General features: G+C 46.5%; 1 protein-coding gene across 1 annotated transcript in view; it reads left to right on the top strand.

Annotated features, from left to right (window-relative positions):
- Positions 1–975: 975 nt before the first annotated feature.
- The window catches only part of TGM5 (transglutaminase 5), a 30391-nt gene continuing 10955 nt past the window's right edge, over positions 976–20411 (top strand). Inside the window, exons 1-6 of the mRNA XM_043922725.1 lie at positions 976–1158; positions 5854–6033; positions 6156–6401; positions 7219–7337; positions 10514–10642; positions 11229–11406. Coding sequence (XP_043778660.1) covers positions 1149–1158; positions 5854–6033; positions 6156–6401; positions 7219–7337; positions 10514–10642; positions 11229–11406 — 862 coding nt within the window. The 5' untranslated portion in view covers positions 976–1148. The remainder of the gene's footprint in view (positions 1159–5853; positions 6034–6155; positions 6402–7218; positions 7338–10513; positions 10643–11228; positions 11407–20411) is intronic.

Genomic DNA, 20411 nt, shown 5'->3' with positions numbered 1-20411 from the left:
GGGTCAGACAGTCAATTGTGTATGTAAGTGTATACGCACACTGTAGGAGCTGACTGGGGACACAGAGAGCTGATAGGAGGGTGGACAGATGCTGGCAAATGAGGTTCCTGCAGAGGGAAATTTAGGGTCCGAGAAAGCAAGGGAAGCAGGAGAAAATGTCCTATAGGAGGAAAAGGTAGGGCCAACGTGGGAGCATGGGGCTTTGAGGATCCCACCCACTCCCTATGAGGAGCCCTTCCCTGCTCCTTCCATTTCTCTTCTCCCATCTGTGTTTTTCTTCCTCCAAAGACTTGTATTTGTCTTACTAGAATCAAGGTCATCACTGGCATTCCCGCCCTCTTACCTGTTTTCCCAAACTCCTCCAAGAATCTTCCCAAGTTTTCTCCTACTGCTTTTATTTGAGATTGACCTTGGACCAGACATGGAGAAAGAAATGGCAACCCACTGGCTGGAGTATTCTTGCCTGGGAAATCCCATGGACAGAGAAGCCTGACAGGCTACAGTCCATGGGGTCACAAAGAGTCCAACACGACTGAGAGACTAAGACTTTCACTTTGGACCAGACAGATCTCACTCAAGACAGTATCTTCACCAAAAAACGAATACCAACAAGTCATTCCAAGAGTGGGCTCTGTCTGCACACGATGTCCAGAAAGTGACTCTTCAGGATAAAAGAGAGGGTTCAGGTGCCAAGCAGAGTTCCAGTCTGGAGAGTTCTCTTAGGTGACCTATAGTCTTGGGACCCTGATATTCCTTCCTGCAGGGACATAGGCCTCCTCCCTCCTCCTAGAGGCCCTATCAGCCCACCTCTCCCACCTGGCTTCCCGTCACAGCACAGTACTAGCCCCGGAATGCCCTATTGCCCAAGAGTTACCAAAGGCCCACATGGCACAAGGCCCTGACAGTTCATTGGCCTCCATATTTCCTCTCAGCCAAGCAACACTGCCAAGAAAAACCCGAGGGCAGGTAAGAAAACCAGTTGTGATCTGCCCAGTAAGCAGGTGGCAGTGCGGCAGCCTCTCCGCCTTCAGTGTCTCCTGGAGTCTGGAGGATGGACGGGGAAGCAGACACACCAGGACCGGTTTCCTGACACTCCAGGCCGCCCAGCTGTCCTCTGCGGAGCAGCCTGGGAGCCAGGGGCAGCCACCATGGCGGAAGGTATGCAAAGCCCACGGGGCTGCTGGAGCTCAGGGCCGAGGAAGAGGGAGAGACTGCAGGAAGTCCAGGGGAGGGTGGATTCAGAGGGAGGAAGGAGTAAGTCACGAAGGAGGCAAAAAGAAGAGACGCTCCAGAAACAGCAGCATTCATCGGTAGCCTGAGAACCAGGAGACCAGGTGGAGGCTGGCAGGTAAACAGCTAAACAGCTGAGCGTCAGCAGGCCTGCTTCCACATCCCCGTGGGCCGGGGCAGGGCCAGGGACTAGGGGGTCAGCGTTCCTACCCGCTCTGCCAGAGCTGATCTTGACGCCGAACGAGTCACTTCTCTAGTTCCCAGTCCCTGTGCCGGACCAATGAGGGGCCTTGGACCAGATCATCTTAAAATTGTCTTCTAGCTCTAGAATTCTCTGAATCTTCATTCTTCTCTTCTCCCTCCACTCCAGAGTATCTGTGACTCAGATTCTCATCACTACCCTTCTCTCTGTATCAACTCCCTCTCTCTAGAAAGAGCCGCTACAAAGATTAAATGGTTGGTCAGAAACATGTATGAAAGTGAAACGTGAAAGTCACTCAGTCGTGTCTGACTCTTTGCGACCCCATGGACTATACAGTTCATGGAATTCTCCAGGCCAGAATACTGGAGTGGGTAGCCTTTCTCTTCTTCAGGGGATCTTCCCAACCCAGGGATTGAACCCAGGTTTCCTGCATTGCAGGCAGATTCTTTACCAGCTAAGCCACAAGGGAAACCCAAGAATACTGGAGTGGGTAGTCAGTTTATCCCTTCTCCAGGGGAGTCTTCCTGACCCAGGAATCAAACTAGGGTCTCCTGCATTGCAGGCAGATTCTTTACCAACTGAGCTAATGAGGGAAGCCCCAAAACCATGTATAAGAATGAGCTAAATTAAGCTCTACAAATGTAATAGCTTCCTCTTCATTTACTATTTTTATGTTTAAAATTTTAGTTTTAAAGTTTTATAAATTTTAATTATACAAGAAATACTGTATAATGAACACACAGTTTGAGTAAAATAAAGCAATAATTACAGATAAACCTACTACCCGAACTACCCCTGACTACCACTTCAACCTAGCCTCATTTCTAGAGAAACCACTGTTACTAGTCTTCTGTCTATACATTCATTTTCACGTATATATGCTCAATGTAATGCATAGGATTAGCTTGTATGGCTTCTTCTTCTTTTTCTTGGCATATCCATGGTATCATCATATTGGACATATTTTTCTACAGCTAGATTTTTTTTTAGTCACTCAACAGTTATCTCTTGGATCTCTGTCTACATCTCTGAGTACCAAAAGATTTACGTCAGTATTTTCCACTTTGTATAGTATTTCCATAGTATGGCTGTAAGTAATTTATGTACCCAATCTTCTCTTGGTGGGTGTGCAGGCTGTTCCCATTTTTCAATTAAACAAGCAATGCTGCAGTGTACTTTCTTACCTGTGCCTCTCTGTGCTCCTGTGAGAGTTTTTCTCTAGGATAGATCTTGAGATCCATTACTTTAAAAGTTTTTCCAATAATTTCCCTTCTACCTCCCTGATCATTTCACCCCATTCTCCCCTCCCATCAAAGAGAATAAAAATGTCCAGTATTAAAGATACCTCCCATTTGGATATCTGATGTTTGGACTGAAGAATAATCCCTGTGCTATAGGCAGATACTAACTTGACCCACGGTGCATCCGGAGGATGAAATCTGGCCCCAGTATTGGCTGTCAGGAAGATGCTGCTGCAGCTGTTGATTAATTTGGGTCACATGTCCAACCTGAATCAGGGCCGGTTAGCAATCCCTGTCTAGGCAATTGGTTTCTAAAAAGGGTAAGCTTCTTTTTTCTGGAAAAAGCTCAGTTGCTTTCCCAGGGGGCAGTGGGTCAGATATCCTTTCTGAACATGAGTGAAGGCCAGCAGTGGGTGGCAGCTGTTGGGTAATGGTGAGGGCACTGGATGTGGGCCAGTTACCCTAGGTTTGACCTTGGGTATGATATTTAGCCTACTTACATCTTGGTTTTCTCATCTTCAAGCGTGGATGACACTGACATTTCATCTCCTCAACACTGTAGCGAGTATTCCATGAGATTACTGGCCTAGAGTGGCCTAGAAGATGGCCCAGCACATGTAATCAGGCACCCAACAGGTGGTAGTTGAATCTGAAATACAAAAGAAGTTCAGGGGATTATATAAAAAAACAGAGAACTCCATTCAACCTAGTAAACACTGGAGTATCTACAATGTGCCAGTCTTTATGCTTACATTTCTTTTATAATAACAATAATAAAACAACAACTAGTTTATGAGAAAGGTACACATTAACTGTAATCAAAAGAAGTTAAAGAAGTTTAAGAAGATAAAGTTTAGCATCTATTAGGGTATTCTGGTACAGTCAATTTGATTCATATTTGTTTTATAAAAGCCTTACTGAGGTATAATTCACATACTGTAAAGCTCACCATTTAAAGTGTATAATTTATTGGCTTTCTTTATACTAAATTCATGAAGTTTTACAAGCATAACCACTAACTAGTTCCAAAACATTTTCATCACCTCAAAAATGAAACCCCATACCTACTAGTAATTATACTCTATTCTCCCCTACCCCTAGCCCCTAGCAAACTCTAGGGTTAGGGTTAGGGTTAGGGTTAGGAAATATGCACTATTCTGCATATTTCCTATAAAGTAATCATACAACACGTGGGCTTTTGTGTCTAGCTTCTTTCACTTAGCATAGTATTTTCAACTTTTATCCATGTTATAGTACGTTCACCCTTCCTTTTATATGATTGAATAATATTCCATCGTGTGGCTATACACATTTCATTCATCTTTTAAGCAGGTGATGGACATTTGGACTGTTTACAGTTTTTGGCTATTATGAATAAAGCTGCAATCAACAATCATGTGTAGGTTTTATGTGAACATACATTTTTCATATCTTGGATATGTATCTAGGAATTGCCAGGTCATATAATGACTCAACATTTAACATTTTGAGAACTGTTTTCCAAAGTTGAAGCACCACTTTATAATCCTACCAGCAACATATGAGGGTTTCAATTTCTTCACATCCCCACCACCAACACTGTTTTTCTTATTATAGCTATCCTAATGGATATGAAGTGCTATCTCATCTGCACTTCTCTAATGACTAATTCTGTTGAGCATCTTTTCATGTCCTTTTTGGCCTTCTGTGTATCTTCTTTAGAGAAATGCTTATACCAGTTGCCCATTTTTCATTTGAGCTATTGTTTTTTTATTGTTGAGTTATACAAATTCTTTACAGTGAGGGAACATTCTGAGTTGTAGCTCTTGTAGGACCAAAATACACAGACAGGGAGAGAGCTTTGCTTGGGGATAGACTGGCTGAAGGAGAGGGTCTGTGCTGGGATGGGTGACAGGTGAGAAGGTAAGCATAAGTTAAGGCCAGGTCTGCAGGGTCATGAGTGTCACATTAAGAGTGTGTCTTTTGGATGGCAGCATGGGGGGTATCTCAGGACTTTTAGAGCAAATAGACAATGGAATGATCAAATTGTCTTGAGGGGAGATAATCTGGTGATGTGTTAGGGGGCAGGTGATGTGGAGAAACAGGATGCAGACCTAATGGAGGCTGTTATAGTCACTAGTAGTGAGGTGAGGAGGTTGGAATTGTGTTCATGTGGAAAGGGACAGATGAACACCACCGATATTTTAAAGGAAGGAGTGAAGGGAGTCATGACACATGAATGGATAGAGACTGAGAAGATGTCAACTGTGATTTAAGGGCTATGAACCCAGGTGCTTGGGGACTGAGGTTGAAACATGGCCAAACATGCAGGAGTCAGAAGTGGAGCCCTTTTAGGGGAGGCACACTTGGAGAACACTGAGATCAGTCTGTGTTTTAGTGGAAGCTGCAGAAGGCTGGGAGTGGGCCTTTCTGAGACCGTCCTCAGCTCTCAGCTCCCAAGTCACTGGGCGCAAAGCGTTAGTGGTAGTCAGAGAGCTAGCAAATTACTTCAAACATACCAGCTAAGCCAGGGACAATTAACCTGGGGCAGCTACCCCAGGCACTTGCTCAGGGCCGGAGACTGGCGCAGGGACAAGGGAAACTGTGAAGTCTAAGAAAGTAGATGCAGGAATGAAGCTGGAGACATGTTAGACTGAATGGAGCAGTCAGATCTGGCCAGGCCTACAAGAGGAGTCAAAGAGGGGCAGAAAACTATGTGCCTCCTTATGGGAGAAAGGGACAGAAGGTCACAGAAGCCGGGAAGGTAGGGAGGAAAGAAGTAAGGGAGAGACACTTGCATGCATGGAGCCTCTTTGAGCGTTAGTTGCTCAGTCGTGTCCGACTCTTTGCAATCCCATGGACTGTAGCCCACCAGGCTCCTCTGTCCCTGGGATTTTCCAGGCAAGAATACTGGAGCGGGTTGCCTTTCCTTCTCCAGGAGATCTTCCCGATCCAGGGATTGAACCACGGTCTCCTGCATTGTAAGAGGATTCTTTACTGTCTGAGTCACAAGGGAAGTCCATTTTATCCTCACACAAACCCTGAAAGCCTCGTTATATAGATTCTATTTTACCTACTCGGAAACTGAGCTCAGAGAGGCTCAGTTTCTTTTCCAAGTTTGCACAACTACTAAGTGGTGGACAAGAACGGGCCAGACCCCACAACCCTGCTCTTTTGTTTGCCCTCGCTGTCCCATCACAGGGCTGGAAGTGGCCCTCACTGACCTCCAGAGCTCCTGGAATAATGTGCGGCACCATACGGAGGAGATCAGCTCCAACCGCCTGCTTGTTCGCCGGGGCCAGGCCTTCAACATCACCCTGTTCTTCAGGAACCGGGCCTTCCAGCCAGGCCTGGACAACATCATCTTTGTGACTGAGACTGGTGAGGACCCCAGCTGGCTTGCAGGGTCCATTTGTGTGTGTTTATGTGTGTGTGTCTGTTGGGGGCGATTATCGGGGGTTGGGAGGTCACTGCAGAGTTCCTCAGCTCTGCTTCCTTCTTAGGACCGCTGCCAGATCTGCCCAAGGGGACTCGAGCCGTGTTCAGCCTGGCTGGTCACCGTGGCCCCAGCCCCTGGATCGCCTCACTGCAGGCCATTGGGGCCAATTCCCTGGAGGTGAGCCTGTGTGCCCCTCCTGTGGCAGCTGTGGGTCGGTACCTCTTGAAGGTTCACATCAAATCCCTACAGGGGCCTGTCACAGCCTACCAGCTTGGGGAGTTCATCCTGCTCTTCAATCCCTGGTGCCCAGGTAAGGCGGGATGCCCTCACCACTGCCCTTGTGTCAGTACCATAGACAGCGAGGCTCAAGGGTTTCCAGACCCTTTCTCCATAGCCACCGCAAACCCTCCCCAATCCCATGCACCCAGCATCCACCCCCAACCGCCAACAAGCAGGACAGAGAAGCCTTGTTATTTATTTACTTGCTCAGAATTTTAAAACAATGAACCAAGTCATCTTTACTTTAAAAGAAAACTATTATAATCAACCACTGACCACTATTAACATCTACCTTCATCATACATTCTAAAGTTAACTGGAGTTTTTCCATTATAAGAGTAATAAGTACATTCCATTGAAAATTTGTAGAATGAAGTACAGGGTAAAATGAAGAAAGGAAGGTAAGTAGGTAGGTAGTTAGGGAGGAACCCCTAGGCTCCAGTTTGCTCATTTCCATCGAGGATTAGTTGAGTGTAGCAGAAAAAGCAGGCACTCAATATGGGCTCTGTGTTCAAATTTCGCTCTACTTATGTGTGATTTGGACTAGTTACTTATTACCCTGAGCCTATTTCCCCAACCTTGAAGTGGGGCTAGGATGTAAAGGTGCTTTGTAAACCAAAACATTCCACCAAAGGTTATTTTTACTTCTACCTTCTGTTCCTGTTGACTCTACTGCTGGTGTTGATGGGTGGTGGGGATGGGTCTCCCCCACACACATTCGCCTCTTGAAGTCACCCAGCTCTCTTCCCAGAGCTCAGGTCCCATGGGCCTGGGCCTTCTGGAGTGGGACTAGCGTGGGAAGGATGATGTGACTTTTCTGCCTTGTGTCCTCCCACTTTGATCCCCAGAGGATGCTGTCTACCTGGAGAGTGAACCCCAGAGGCAGGAATATGTCATGAATGATTATGGCTTCATCTATCAAGGGAACAAGAACTGGATCCGCCCCTGCCCCTGGAATTATGGACAAGTGAGTCTCAGCTCTGCTCATGGCCCATCCAGGCCCTGGTATCATGGTGAGAGGGGAGCAGGAGGGGGTGGGAATCTTGCCCTTCATGCAAGATTCATCTAGAACTGCTGACAAGTGGGAATTAAATAGCACCAAGAAGATATGAAATGTGACCCCAGGGAGCTAGGGGAGCAGCTGTAGAAAGGTGGAAGGTGTTCTTAGATGAACACATCTGATTTGGACAACAGGACTTAAAAGGGGAAGGACAGCTGAAGGCACCCACCCAGGAATTCCACTAAGAGGGTGCGGATGCAGGGACAACAGTGACAATGGTCATGATTGCTCCTGGATTTTCGTTTGTTAGCTGTGTTTCCAGTGGGGCCCCAGCTACCACACTTACTTCATCCCCATAACCCCAGGTGACAGGCTCTAGGATCCATTTTGTCACACCAGAGAAAATCTGTCCCCTGAACATCTCAGCCAGAATCAGGGCTGATGAGCAGTGGTGTGTCTTCCCCCACCCCCGGATTGCTATCGCCTCTTCAGTTATTTGTTTTGATCATATGCCTTTTTCATTATAAAAGTACTACAGGGACCTCCCTGGTGATCCAGTGGTTAAGACCCCACACTTTCACTGGAGGGGGTATGGGTTCAGTCCCTGGTCAGGGAACTAAGATCCCACCGTGTCATGTGGCACAGCCCCTCCCCCCAAAAGCAATATATATGCTTTTCCCTTATAGATTATCACAAAATACTGAGTACAGTTCCCTGTGCTATATAGTAGGTCCTTGTTGGTTATCTATTTTATATATAGTAGCGTGTATATGTTAATCTCAAAATCCTAATTTGTAACTTACAAGAGAAAAGAATCTGAAAAAGAATATATATGTGTGTACATACATATATGTGAATTATTGTGCTATACACTTGAAATTAACACAACATTGTAAATCAACTATGTGGTGGTGCTTTAGTCACTAAGTTATGTCTGACTCCTTGTGACCCCATGGACTGTAGCCCACCAGGCTCCTCCCTCCATGGGATTCTCCAGGCAAGAGTACTGGAGCGGGTTGCCATTTCCTTCTCCAGGAGATCTTCCCGACCTGTAGATCGAACCCAGGTCTGCTGCATTGCAGGCAGATTCTTTACCCACTGAGCTACGAGGGAAGCCCAAATCAACCATACTTCAACATAAAATAAAATTGGTATTAAAAAATTTTTAAAGTAAAATATAATTGCTTAAAAAACTTTACAAAACATTACAAAAATAGGTGTCTAGAATACGAAAGCCTGTCTAGGCCCAGTCACCAGCAAGGTGTGTGTTCCTCTACATTTTGTTCTCTACACATATACTAAAACATGTGATTTTGTTTGTAAAAACAGCATCATCTTAATTGCAATACTCTGCAATTCCTGAGTTACTGAAAGCCTGACTCCCACTGAAAGCTCAGCCAACAGCAGGTGCTCCAGGAAGCCCAGAGCCAGGCTGAGCCCTTGCACCAGAACACTCTGGGGCTTGGTGGGGAGGGGCCAGCTCTGGCTGCTCAGAAGGGGTGGCGGCTAGAAAATTCTGCGGGGGGTCTGTGGTGCTTGTATCAGGTTGATATGGGTCCCTGTCCCAGACTTCCTTAAAGAGAACACACAGGTGGCATCAGGCCCAACGCTGGCCCCCGAGGTGGCTATGGTCAAGATGAGACATGGAAGCCTCAAATGGTCCCAACTGAAATCCCCAACTCCTCACTCAGCATGGGCAGATGGGGATCCCAGAGGGCCCCTGTACAGGAGTTGGCTGTCATCTGTGAGAAACAGAAGTGAGGAGATGCTGCTTTCTGAGTTCTAGGTTTTTCCTTTCTGTCTCTCTTCTCCAGTGAATGCATATTGAATATCTGCTCAGTGCCAGGCAAGGGGCTGGGTGCTAGGAGCATGAAAATGAATAAAACACTGTCCTGAGCCCAGTGAAGTAGGGACTCAGTCACATAAGCAGGTCACTTACTATGCAGTGGGATATGCAAAGACTGGGTGCCAGGTGCAGGGTATTCCAGGAGCCTTGAAGAAGAGCACTTGGTTGGGCATGGGGGTGTTGGGGAAGCTTCCTGGGAGAGGAGATGCTGGAACTGAGTTAGCCAAGTGAAGGGAAAGGGGAAACTATCCCAGGCAGGGGGAAGCATGAGCAGACACAAAGGAGAGAAATGATTTGGTCTGCTACAGGGGTTACGAGGAATCCGATGTTGCTGAAGCACAAAAAACAAACAAACAAACATGAGGCAGTGAGGGTTACTGAGACACAAGACTAAGGAGGTAGAAGGGGGGCAGATCAGGGAGGGTCTTATGTGCCTTGAAGAGGTTAGAGCTTTGATCCTGCAGGCCACAGGACCCGTTGAATATTTTAAGGCAGAAAAGTCAACCAATCAGACTGTCCCCTGGGGAAGATGAATCAGAGAAGCCTCCTAATCCTATTTATGTATTCATTTACTCTCATTCAACAAAGACGTACAGAGTCCCTCCTATGTGCTGGGCACGATGCCAGGTCTGGGGGTAGAGCTGTGAGAAGAACTGGAGGGACATAGCATACAATCAGGCAGGGAGGACAGACCCTGGGTATCTCGTTGTAACGTAATCTGGTGAATAAGAGATACAGCCAGGGCTATGGAGTGAAACCAGGCTCTGGCTCAGGGAAGGCCTCAGAGGAAGTGGCATTCATTCCAAGCCTGAAGGACAGAGTCAGCCTGCCTTGGTGAAAATTTTCCATAACTCATATGCTATTAGTCAATCCAAAGCTCCACTGACAAGTCGATGCCATCGTCTCAGCACTAGCTGCCAATGAAGAGCTGGGTCAGCAAGTCCAGTTGGAAGATGAGGCAACGTGGCTTTAGCAAGGAACATCCCAGGGGCTCTGGGAGTGTGGGATTAAAGGGGAGAAGAGCGAGAAACAGATTTTTTTCAGCCAGTCAGACTCACTGGAAAAAACTCCAGGAATCTGACAGGCAGGAACTACAAACTAGGCGAGCTGTGACCCCAGAGCTTTGAGACCCTGTAGGGCCGTCCATGGCTGTGCTGCTGGACGGTTTTCTTCCAAATGGGCTTGTATCCCACAAACACACTCCACTGGAGAACTGGGTGGGGTGGGTCATGTATTTCTTTTCATATCCACTTGTGCCTAGCCTGGGCACCTTGCCTCTTTGCATCTTTTCTCGCAGTTTGAAGAGAATATCATAGACATCTGTCTGGAGCTGCTAGACAAGAGCCTGAACTTCCAGATCGACCCAGCCACAGACTGTGCCCTACGGGGCAGTCCTGTCTACATCAGCAGAGTGGTGTGCGCCATGGTGAGGTTGGATCTGGCTCTGTCACCCAGGGCATGTCCAGGGAGGGAGGAAGCTCTGCAGGGGAGCCCTGCCCACTCACGGTTGCCCACTGCACCTGGGAAATGAAGAGTCAAGAGGCAGGAGCCCTCTGGCAAAGTCATTTTTGATGAGACTGATGGAAGAATCTGGGTAACTGGTTTTCTTAACTGAGATCTGAAATGGCTGGGTATGACCATCACCTCCATTAATTACAAATTGCATTTTGGGGAAAGACTAAATGAAGCTCTGGTTTGGGAAATAATCTTGTGTCTAAATTTCCTTGGCTCTGAAGTGTGTTCAAATGCTCTTAGAGCCAAGCTCTGGCTTTGCAGGGATGGGGGGGGGAGGGGTCAAGAGGGTGGGTAGACACAGAATAATAAAGTAATTAACAGTGGTGCACAAGTCAGAATAGCTGGCTTCCCACCCTCACCCTTTCCCCAGAAGGTCTGGAAGATCCCAGCTAAAATAAGATCAAACCTTCCTGCATCTCAGGCCCAGGAGCCTGGAAGGCAACCCACTTGTTGAGGAAAAGGCTGCTTCTAATGCTTCTACTTTGGCTTCTCTGCAGATCAACAGCAACGATGACAGTGGGGTGCTCAATGGAAACTGGGGCGAGAACTACTCAGACGGCACCAGCCCCACAGAGTGGATGGGCAGCGTGGCCATCCTGAAGCAGTGGCACGCCGCGGGCTGCCAGCCAGTGCGCTACGGGCAGTGCTGGGTCTTCGCTGCTGTTATGTGCACAGGTGAGGAGTGGAAAGGCAGAAAGGACACTGGTTCACGTCTTAGCCCTCTGAGCCATTCCTGTCCCAGAAACCTCACGCAGTTCCCACCGAGGGACATTTACAAGGAAGCAGAATGCCTCGTCACTGACCTCAGGCTTCACATACCTTGGCTTATCTCAGAGGGTAGTTCAGAGGTGGACATCATACACTTCTCAGAACACATTAGTAGAAGAAAAGTCTCAAAATAAGTACTGGGAAAGAAAGCAAATGGAAACCAGTTTGCAGGTGGCGAGAGGAACAAGCAGAGGGAAGGAGAGGTGAGTGTTAGGGAGGCAACACCTGGACATGAGTTACACCCTGGAGGTGGCAGGAGGAGGCTTTCTGCTTCACCCAGGTCCAAACTTGCTTCTGGCCCTCTCACTGCCCCAATATCTAGGCCAGCTCTCAGCCTCCTGGCAGGCTATCTGTGTACCTGAGTCACAATCAGTCAATTCCTGTTGGCTGGGGAAAGAGGCCAGGTATGACTTTTACTCACAAGGCTCTCTAGGCCAATCCAGGAAGGCCAGATCTGCCCACAGCTTTATTGAGGGATCAGGCCTTTTGTGTAGAAATTCCCTGTATGCAAAGGCTGGTGAAGTCTGTGACTGTGTGTGTGGTGTGTGAGTGTGTGCTGGACAAGGCTCTTGGAGGAAGCCTACAGAGCCCCAGGCTGCCAAGCAGCAGGTGTCAGCCCACTGTTCACAGGGGCATCAGTTCACAGGGGCATCGGGAAGTTTCTGACTTCACAGGGGTTGGAGAGAGGGGTAGTCCTGAGCTACTCCTCATCTGCAGCTGCAGAGGTGCATCTGGAAATGGATGCCTTAATGGCCCAGGGGTTAGAAGTCAGAAATTCAACAGCTTTGATGCCCAGAGTCACAGACGTCAGGGTGAACTAGGATGTCTGAGTCATCCAGGGAGCAGGCACAAGACTGAAGGCAGAGAATGGAATAATCTTGTATATGACAGAGAGGGAGCCTTCCTGGGACTGGAAAAGCCTAGAGTCTAATGGGTAAGGTGTGTGTATAGAGGGAGAGGGCCAGGTGTTTGGGTGTGGTTGTCTGGAACTGGGTGGTGAGAGAGTAAATGGAGATGATGCAATGAGAGCAGACCAATTAAAATTTTTTGTGAGGATCATGGCCCTTTAGTGACCCTGGGAGCAAAGGGTCGGGCCAAGCTGGTCAAGCGTGGCTGGCTCACCTGCAGCTCAACACCGCCAGCCCTCCCCCACAGGGGCCACCATGCTGTATGTTAATAAGTATGTCTATCAGTTTGGCGAACTCATCACTCATCCAGCAACATTTCTTGAGTCCTTATCCTATGTTAGGCACTGTGCTTCTAATAATCTTGATTACAAAGATGGGTAACACCCAGCGTCAATCCTCCACTAAATGTCAAGGATTTAGTCAGCCTCTTTAACCCAATAAGGTTGCCAAAACATGCTGTTAAAAATTATTATTATTATTCTTTAACAGTCACAATAGCTGACATTTATTAGAGACTTTCTTGGTGCCAGGCATTGTGCTAAAGCCTTGACAGCCTAGAGTAATGGTGAAGCTTGAGTTCAAATACTAGTACTACCATTAAGTGACTGAGTAATCTTGGGGAAGTCGTTTAACTTGTGCCTCAGTTTCCTCAGGCACATGATGGGGAAATTAATAGTACCTACCTCATAAGGTTATCGGAAGGATTGACTAAGTTTGTACATGGAGGGTGCTTAGAAAAATGCCAGGCTACAGTGAACAATCAATAAGTTCTTTTGTTTTCTTATTGAATGATTTCATTTATATAAAATGTCCAGAAAAGGCACAGTTATAGAGACAGACAGCAGATTAGTGGTTGCCTGGGGTGGGGAATGGAAGTGGGGATTAACGATAAATGGGCATCCCAGGGGTCTTATTGCAGAGATGAAGATGTCCTAAAACTAATTTATGATGATGGCAGTAAGTTCTAACTAGGATCACCTTACTTGATTCCCCAAATGACCTTCAGAGACAGGCTCTATCGTTATCTCCATTTTACAGATGAGGAAATTTGAGTGGCAAAGCTAGTCTCACCTCCAGGTATGGTGGCTCTAACCACTAGGCTATACAGCTGCATGAACGATGCTAGCAGCTGCCGTTTAATCAGTATCCCCTGTGCTGAAGGAACATGCTGGGCCCTTTCTGATGCTCACAGTCACCTGCAGGTGGATATCATTACTGCCATTTTACAGAAGAGAAAACTGAGGCTTAAGGTGACCACGTAACTCATCTAATGAGACGTGCATACTCCCCTCTGCAGCTCTGCCTCCCTGTTTCCTTTTTTTTTTTTTTTTTGGAAACTGGAATCTGTTCAAGAGCCTCTTCTCTCACCTCTGTATTTATTTATTTATATATATATTTTTTGCTGCCAAATGCAGCTTGCGGGATCTTAGTTCCCTGACCAGAGATCAAATCCACACTCCTGGCAGTGGAAACCGCTGGACCGCCAGGGAAATCCCATGTCACATTTTTAAAAATAACATCAGCATACTGACTTCAACTTCCTAAAGAGAGATCACACAAAGAAAGAGACTTTGTATGCATCAAAGACATTATTATAATTTTTTGGATAGATGTTTCCTTGACATTGATTTAGTTGGCTGTTTCTTTGGGAATTTCAGAGAAATCCCTGACCCTCCCTCCCTCCGGTGCTCAGGGCTGGCTGCTCCACAGCTCTCTGTCTCAGTCATCAGGCGTTACCTGTCCTGGCTATCCACTCCATGTGACAAGGCGAGGCCCCTCAGCCCTGGGGTCTGTGAAGTAGCCTGGATGCCTTGCTCTGTAACAAAGGAACAGAGGGAACAGTGATGTTCTATGACCTGAAAATTCTCCCCAAAGCCAGGTATCACCTACTGTATGATTCCAAACATGTGAAATGCCCAGAATAGGCAAGTTTATGTAGACAGAGAGTCATTTTGCAGTTGCCTAGGGCTGGAGGGGTGGGAGAATGGGAAGTGACAGCTAGTGGGCACGGAGGGCCTTTCTGAGGTGATGAAATGGTCTGGGATTAGATGTGGAGATTGTTACACAACCTGTGGATATACCACACACCACTGAACTGTACACTTTAAAAGGGTGAATTTTGTGGTATGTGGATTATATCTCAGCAAAGTTGTTTACAGAAGAAAAGTCAGGCATCCTGGGGATGCGCCTGGTCTGTCCCTGCCCACAGCTGCAGGGGGTGGGGTGGGGGCAGCGAGCCTTGGGCTGAGGCTTGGGATGCTCAGCAGACTGATGGGCATCACCCCCTCCTCTGTAAAGGAGGGTCCGGGGCCTGGAGCCACAGAGGAGGGTTGTGGGAAGCAGCCTGGGAGATGAGGAGTCTGTGTGCTTAGGGCTGGGCCCTCCTCTCTTCACCCCAAACTACCCCATGTGTCCATCTTTTATATGTTGGATCCCCACTTATGATCTGGTTCTCATGTGGAGTCCTCTGCTGAGAAGTTTCAAACACCCCTGGGTTAGAAGTCATCTAAGGTTTCTTCTCACTCACTTATATAGTGGCCTCTATAAAGTGCCTCACTGTCTCCATTTCAATACAATAACTCTAATCTCATTGTTTTTACTGAGCCCTTACCTCTCAAGGAGAAGGAAATGGCAACCCACTCCAGTATTCTTGCCTGGAGAATCCCATGGACAGAGGAGCCTGGCTGGCTACAGTCTATGGGGTCGCAAGAGTTGGACACGACTTAGCTACTAAGCACACCTCTCAGAGAGGTGGGGCTTCCCTGGCGGCTCAGACAGTAAAGAATCTGACGCTATGTGGGAGACCTGGGTTCAATCCCTGGGTCTGGAAGATCCCTGGAGAAGAGAATGGCAAGCCACTCCAGTATTCTTGCCTAGAGAATTCCATGGACAGAGGAGCCTGGCGGGCTGCAGTCATGGGGTCACAAAGAGTCATTGAGCAACTACCATTGCCTCTCAAAGATGGACCCTTAGCCAATGTCCCTGTCTTTCTCTGACTTACTTCACTTAGTATGATAATCTCTAGGTCCATCCATGTTGCTGCAAATGACATTTTCATTTCTTTTTATGGCTGAGTGATATTCCATTATATACACACACCACATCTTTTTAAAATATATATATATATATATATATATATATATATTTATTTATTTATTTACTTATTTGGCTGCACTGGGTCTTGGTTGCAGCCCACAGGATCTTCTATCTTTGTTGCCGCATGCGGGATCTTTAGTTGTGGCATATGAGATTTAGTTCCCTGGTCAGGGACAGAACCCTGCACTGGGAACGGGGAGTCTTAGCCACTGGATCAGGGAAGTCCCTTTTTTTTTTTTTTTTTTAAGTTGAAAACAATTTTTATTATCTCACAGTCTCTGTGGTTCAGGAATCTGGGTACAGCTTAGTTGTCTTATGTCAACACATCTTCTTTATCTGTTCATTTGCCAGGGGACAGTTAGGGTGCTTCCTGTCTTGGCTGTTGTAAATAGCGCTGCCATGAACACTGGTCTGATACTGTTTTAATCCCTGGCTCTTAGGCTCCAGAGGTCAAGCTGGGTCTTGTTCAAAAGTCGTTTCTAGCTATCCACCAGACTTTAGCTCTCCTTTCGCTGTGCTGGGTCTTTGTCGCCGAGTGGGCTTTTCTCTAGATGTGGTGCGCGGGCTTTTCATTGCGGCGGCTTCTCTTGTTGCAGAGCACAGGCTCTAGGGCACTGGGCTTCAGTAGCTGTGGTTCATGGCCGCAGAAGTTGTGGTGCACAGGCTTAGTAGCTCCGGGGCGTGGGATCTTCCCAGACCAGGAATTGAACCTGTGTCTCCTGCACTAGCAGGCTGATTCTTTACCACTGAGCCACCTGGGAAGCCCCCTCTTCACCACTATTGTACTTTACTTCTCTCCTTTTTCCCTTGGAGTATTTAGGTTTCAATTAATCATATTCTTCATTTCATGGCATTTATCATAATAGGTCTGCTTCAAATCCCTCTTTTTAAAAATTATTTACTAATTGATTCCCCCCTTTATCTCATAACCCATTCTTATTCACTTCCCCCTACAATAGGGAAACATTTTGATGTGTTTGACATGTAGTATGGTATTTGAATGTGTTCTTACAAAAAAAAAGTATATTTTTATCTTTGTGCAATATTCTTCCAGTACATTTTTTGTATTATATATTACACTTTTCATCTTTAGAAGTTCCATTGGGTCTTTTTTCTGTCTTCCATTTCTCTCTTCTTTTTTTTTTCCTTTTTTTTTTTCCATTTCTCTTTTATGTTCATGTTTTCCTTTACCTCCTATTGAGTATATTGATAATATTTTTAAATTGGAGTATAGTTGCTTTACACTGCTGTGTCAGTTTCTGCTGACACATCAGAATGGATCAGCCATATGAATACACATGAGTGAAAAGCGAAAAGTGTCAGTCGCTCAGTCGTGTCCAACTCTTTGCGACCCTATGAACTGTACCCTCTGTCCATGGAATTCTCCAGGCAAGAATAGTGGAGTGGGGGGCTATTCCTTTATCTTGGGGTTCTTTCCCACCCAGGGATCAACCCAGGTCTCCCACACTGCAGGCAGATTCTTCACCATTTGAGTCATCAGGGAAGCCCATGTATTTCCCCCACCTTTAAAAAAATTTTTTCTTTCCCATTTAGGTCACCACAGAGCACAGAGCAGAATTCCCTGTGCTATACAGTAGGGTCTCAACAGTTATCTATTTTATACATAGTAGAGTATATATGTCAATTCCAATCTCTCAACTCATCCTACTCCTCCTTTCCCCCTTGGTATCCACATATTTGTTCTCTACACCTGTATCTCTATTTCTGCTTTGCAAGTAAGATCATCTATACCATTTTTCTAGACTTACTAATAATATTTAAAATAGTTGCTTTAAGGTCCTTGTCAGCTAATTCCCTTATATCTGTCATTTGTGGATCTAATTTGATAGGCATTTTTTTCTCATTTTGAGTCATACCTTCTTGCTTCTTTACATAAAAAAAATAGACTATTTTTTAGAGACATTTTAGGTTTCATTGTCATTGGAGACAAGAGAGAATTGTTTGATTTTGTGATGGCATATCTGAAAAACCATAGCAATATTACCATCTTGGTTAAAAGGGACAGTTAAGGGCATGGGAGGAGGAATAGGAAGTGATGTTTTTACCATGTGGAAGCTTAATGCATCTAGGGTGAGACAAAAATATGCTAAAAGTCATCACACTTAAATGAAATTAATTTGATTCTATTGCTTGGGGCTCTGACTGTATTTCACCAGTATAAGCCATGCAAGTGTGGCAGCAAGGCTGATCAAATGAATTTTGATAAATTGAGCTTGAACTTTGCACTGATTTCTCTTATAAAATTGGAGCCACATTTCCACATGGGGGTGCAGAGGAGAGAAGAACTGGTGGGAAGCCTTCATGGCCAGTCCTGAAACAGATTCCATGTTTTAACCACACCACCAGGACAGGGTCCCCCATGGGTCAGAAGTGAAGCTGTGCTCCTCAAAGGCAGGACTGTCTTACGTCTCTGTGTAAGCATCAGAGCCACTGCCTGGTTTACCACAGGGGCTTTGCACTTGTCACTGAATGAGTGCCGAATGGCTAAGTGAAGAGACACAGTAATTGATGCCAGGAGTGTCGTGTGGTGTAATATACATTAGGAACTCTATCGACCTTTCCTGACTCTGAGATCTTGTCCATCTTTGTCCAAGCATTGCTGTGTGAAAGTGCATGCAGGTGTATGCACAAGTGCACACACACTCCACAGTGGTTTTTCTTTTTTGAGGGATTCAGCTCCCAAATTGTCCATGAAAGTCTCAGGTGCAAAGTCACGTGAGACTCACGTCAAATTGTGAGTCATCAGGACTGATAATCTGCAGAAGTGAGGCTAAAGAAAACTCATCTCAACACAGATTTAATGAGCATCTACTCTGGCCAGCACTGTGCTGGGAATGAAGAAACACAAGAAAAGTATTTGATCTGAGCCCTACTCTAGTGGAATCTGTAATCTAGCTGACAAGATAGGACAAATGTATGAGATCACAGAGCGCTTCATGCAGTGATAAAATGTGTGGCATTGGTGACTGGAATTAAGTGAAAGCATAGGAAGGAGGATGAGTGGGCATGGAGTAATCAGTGAAAACTTCACAAAGGAAAGCGCATTGAGAATAACACGTTGTTGGGACGTGGAGTGAAGCTGCAATGGTTAGTGAAGTTGTAGTGAAGGCTTGTGGTTAACACTGGGAGGCTTTGAGGTCAGAGATACGGGGACTTAAATCTTGCCATGGCTTTTCTCTTGCTGCCGTGTGATCTCAACCACTCTAAACTTCAGGTTTTTCCTCTTCAAAGGTGGAATAATCACAAGGTTGTGGAGAGGATTAAGTGAGATTATGCCTGGGCAGTGCTTGGCACCATTCCTGGCACCTAAAAGGAAGATGATGTCATCAGCTGGCCAGGAAGCTTGCCAAGAATGGAAGACAAGCTCAGCTGGGGATGTGCTTCGTGACAGCAAGGTCTCCATGTAGGCTCAAGTTTCAAATTTAGGAGTCACGGGCACAGGGTGAGAGATGAAGCCACGACAGAAGCCCTTTGTGGGGGGACAGAGAAAGCAGGACAGAGGGGGCAAACCCTGTGAAACATGTACGTGCGTGACTGTGCAGGTCTGAACACTGCTTCCTTTGCGTGACACTGAAGCTACAGGCTTGGCCTCCTCCCAGTGCAGGGAACCACTCTCGTCCCTCTGTGGCCTCATTTTGACAGCCATTGTCCCCTATCCCAGTCCTCTCATGAGGCACGATGAGGAAATGGTGAGAATGCATTAGTGCAGACCCATTACCACTCATGGAGAAGGCAATGGCACCCCACTCCAGTACTCTTGCCTGGAAAATCCCATGGACAGAGGAGCCTGGTGGGCTGCAGTCTGTGGGGTCGCTAAGAGTCGGACACGACTGAGCGACTTCACTTTCACTTTTCATTTTCATGCATTGGAGAAGGAAATGGCAACCCACTCCAGTGTCCTTGCCTGGAGAATCCCAGGGACGGGGGAGCCTGGTGGGCTGCCGTCTATGGGGTCGCGCAGAGTCAGACACGACTGACGTGACTTAGCAGCAGAAGCATTACCACTCAAAGCTTATGTTCTGTGGAAAGTCAAGCTTGGTATCCACAGCACAGCACACAGCCTTCAGTTGGAAATTGTCAAAATGGACATAAGATTCAAGACATTCATTCACTCTTCCAGCAAAGATGCACCCACGTTTCTGCAGAACAGGCCTGCCTTGTATTGTTAATGGTTGTATAATGATAAAGATGACTATCACACAATCCCTGCCCTCAGGAGGAGAGACTCATAAATAAATCATTACATGCCATATACCATGTGTAGCAGAGAACTCCGAGTGCCATGAGACCAGTGACCTGTGCTTGGGTAGGAAAGTGCCTATCTGGCCATGTCTAGCAGCAGCTGACACCACCACTGACACTTCATGAATTTAGCAATCAGGGTGAAGAATGGAGGCTTGCTCCCTGCTCTCTCTGACCACCCCTCTTTGGCATGTGCTCTTATTACCATAAGTGTCACCCACCCTCCTGACTGTAATCTTAGCATTAATGTGCCCATGGTAATTCTCTTGAGTCATGCTCTTGCTTCACCCCTATCTCATGTTCCTTCAGTGGCAGCTTTTCCCACCTTCATCCTACTCTTTGGGGTGGCCCTGAGTCACCTCCACCTACAATTCACTATCAGCTCTGCGCATTCCCCACCCTCGTTCCTTGGCCCTGTGCAGACCTGCCACTCCAGGGAAGTGCATGGCTCCCCTTTGGGGCTTTTCTCCTCCCCTTCCTGGGCTGCATCCAGGGATGTATCCCCACCCCAGCCTGGAGAGGCTGTGTGCCAAAGAAGGACCCTAAACTGAAGACTACAAGCAATTAAATGCTTATTACAAATAAGTATCTAAACTAAAAATTATAAACATTTTTAAATGACAGTGGTATTTTTGAAGAACTATT

The sequence above is a fragment of the Cervus elaphus genome, chromosome 13 (assembly GCF_910594005.1).
Source record: "Cervus elaphus chromosome 13, mCerEla1.1, whole genome shotgun sequence".
Classification (NCBI taxonomy): domain Eukaryota; kingdom Metazoa; phylum Chordata; class Mammalia; order Artiodactyla; family Cervidae; genus Cervus; species Cervus elaphus.
Note: the sequence above shows the minus strand (reverse complement) of the source record. Positions and strands in the feature narration are given on the sequence as shown.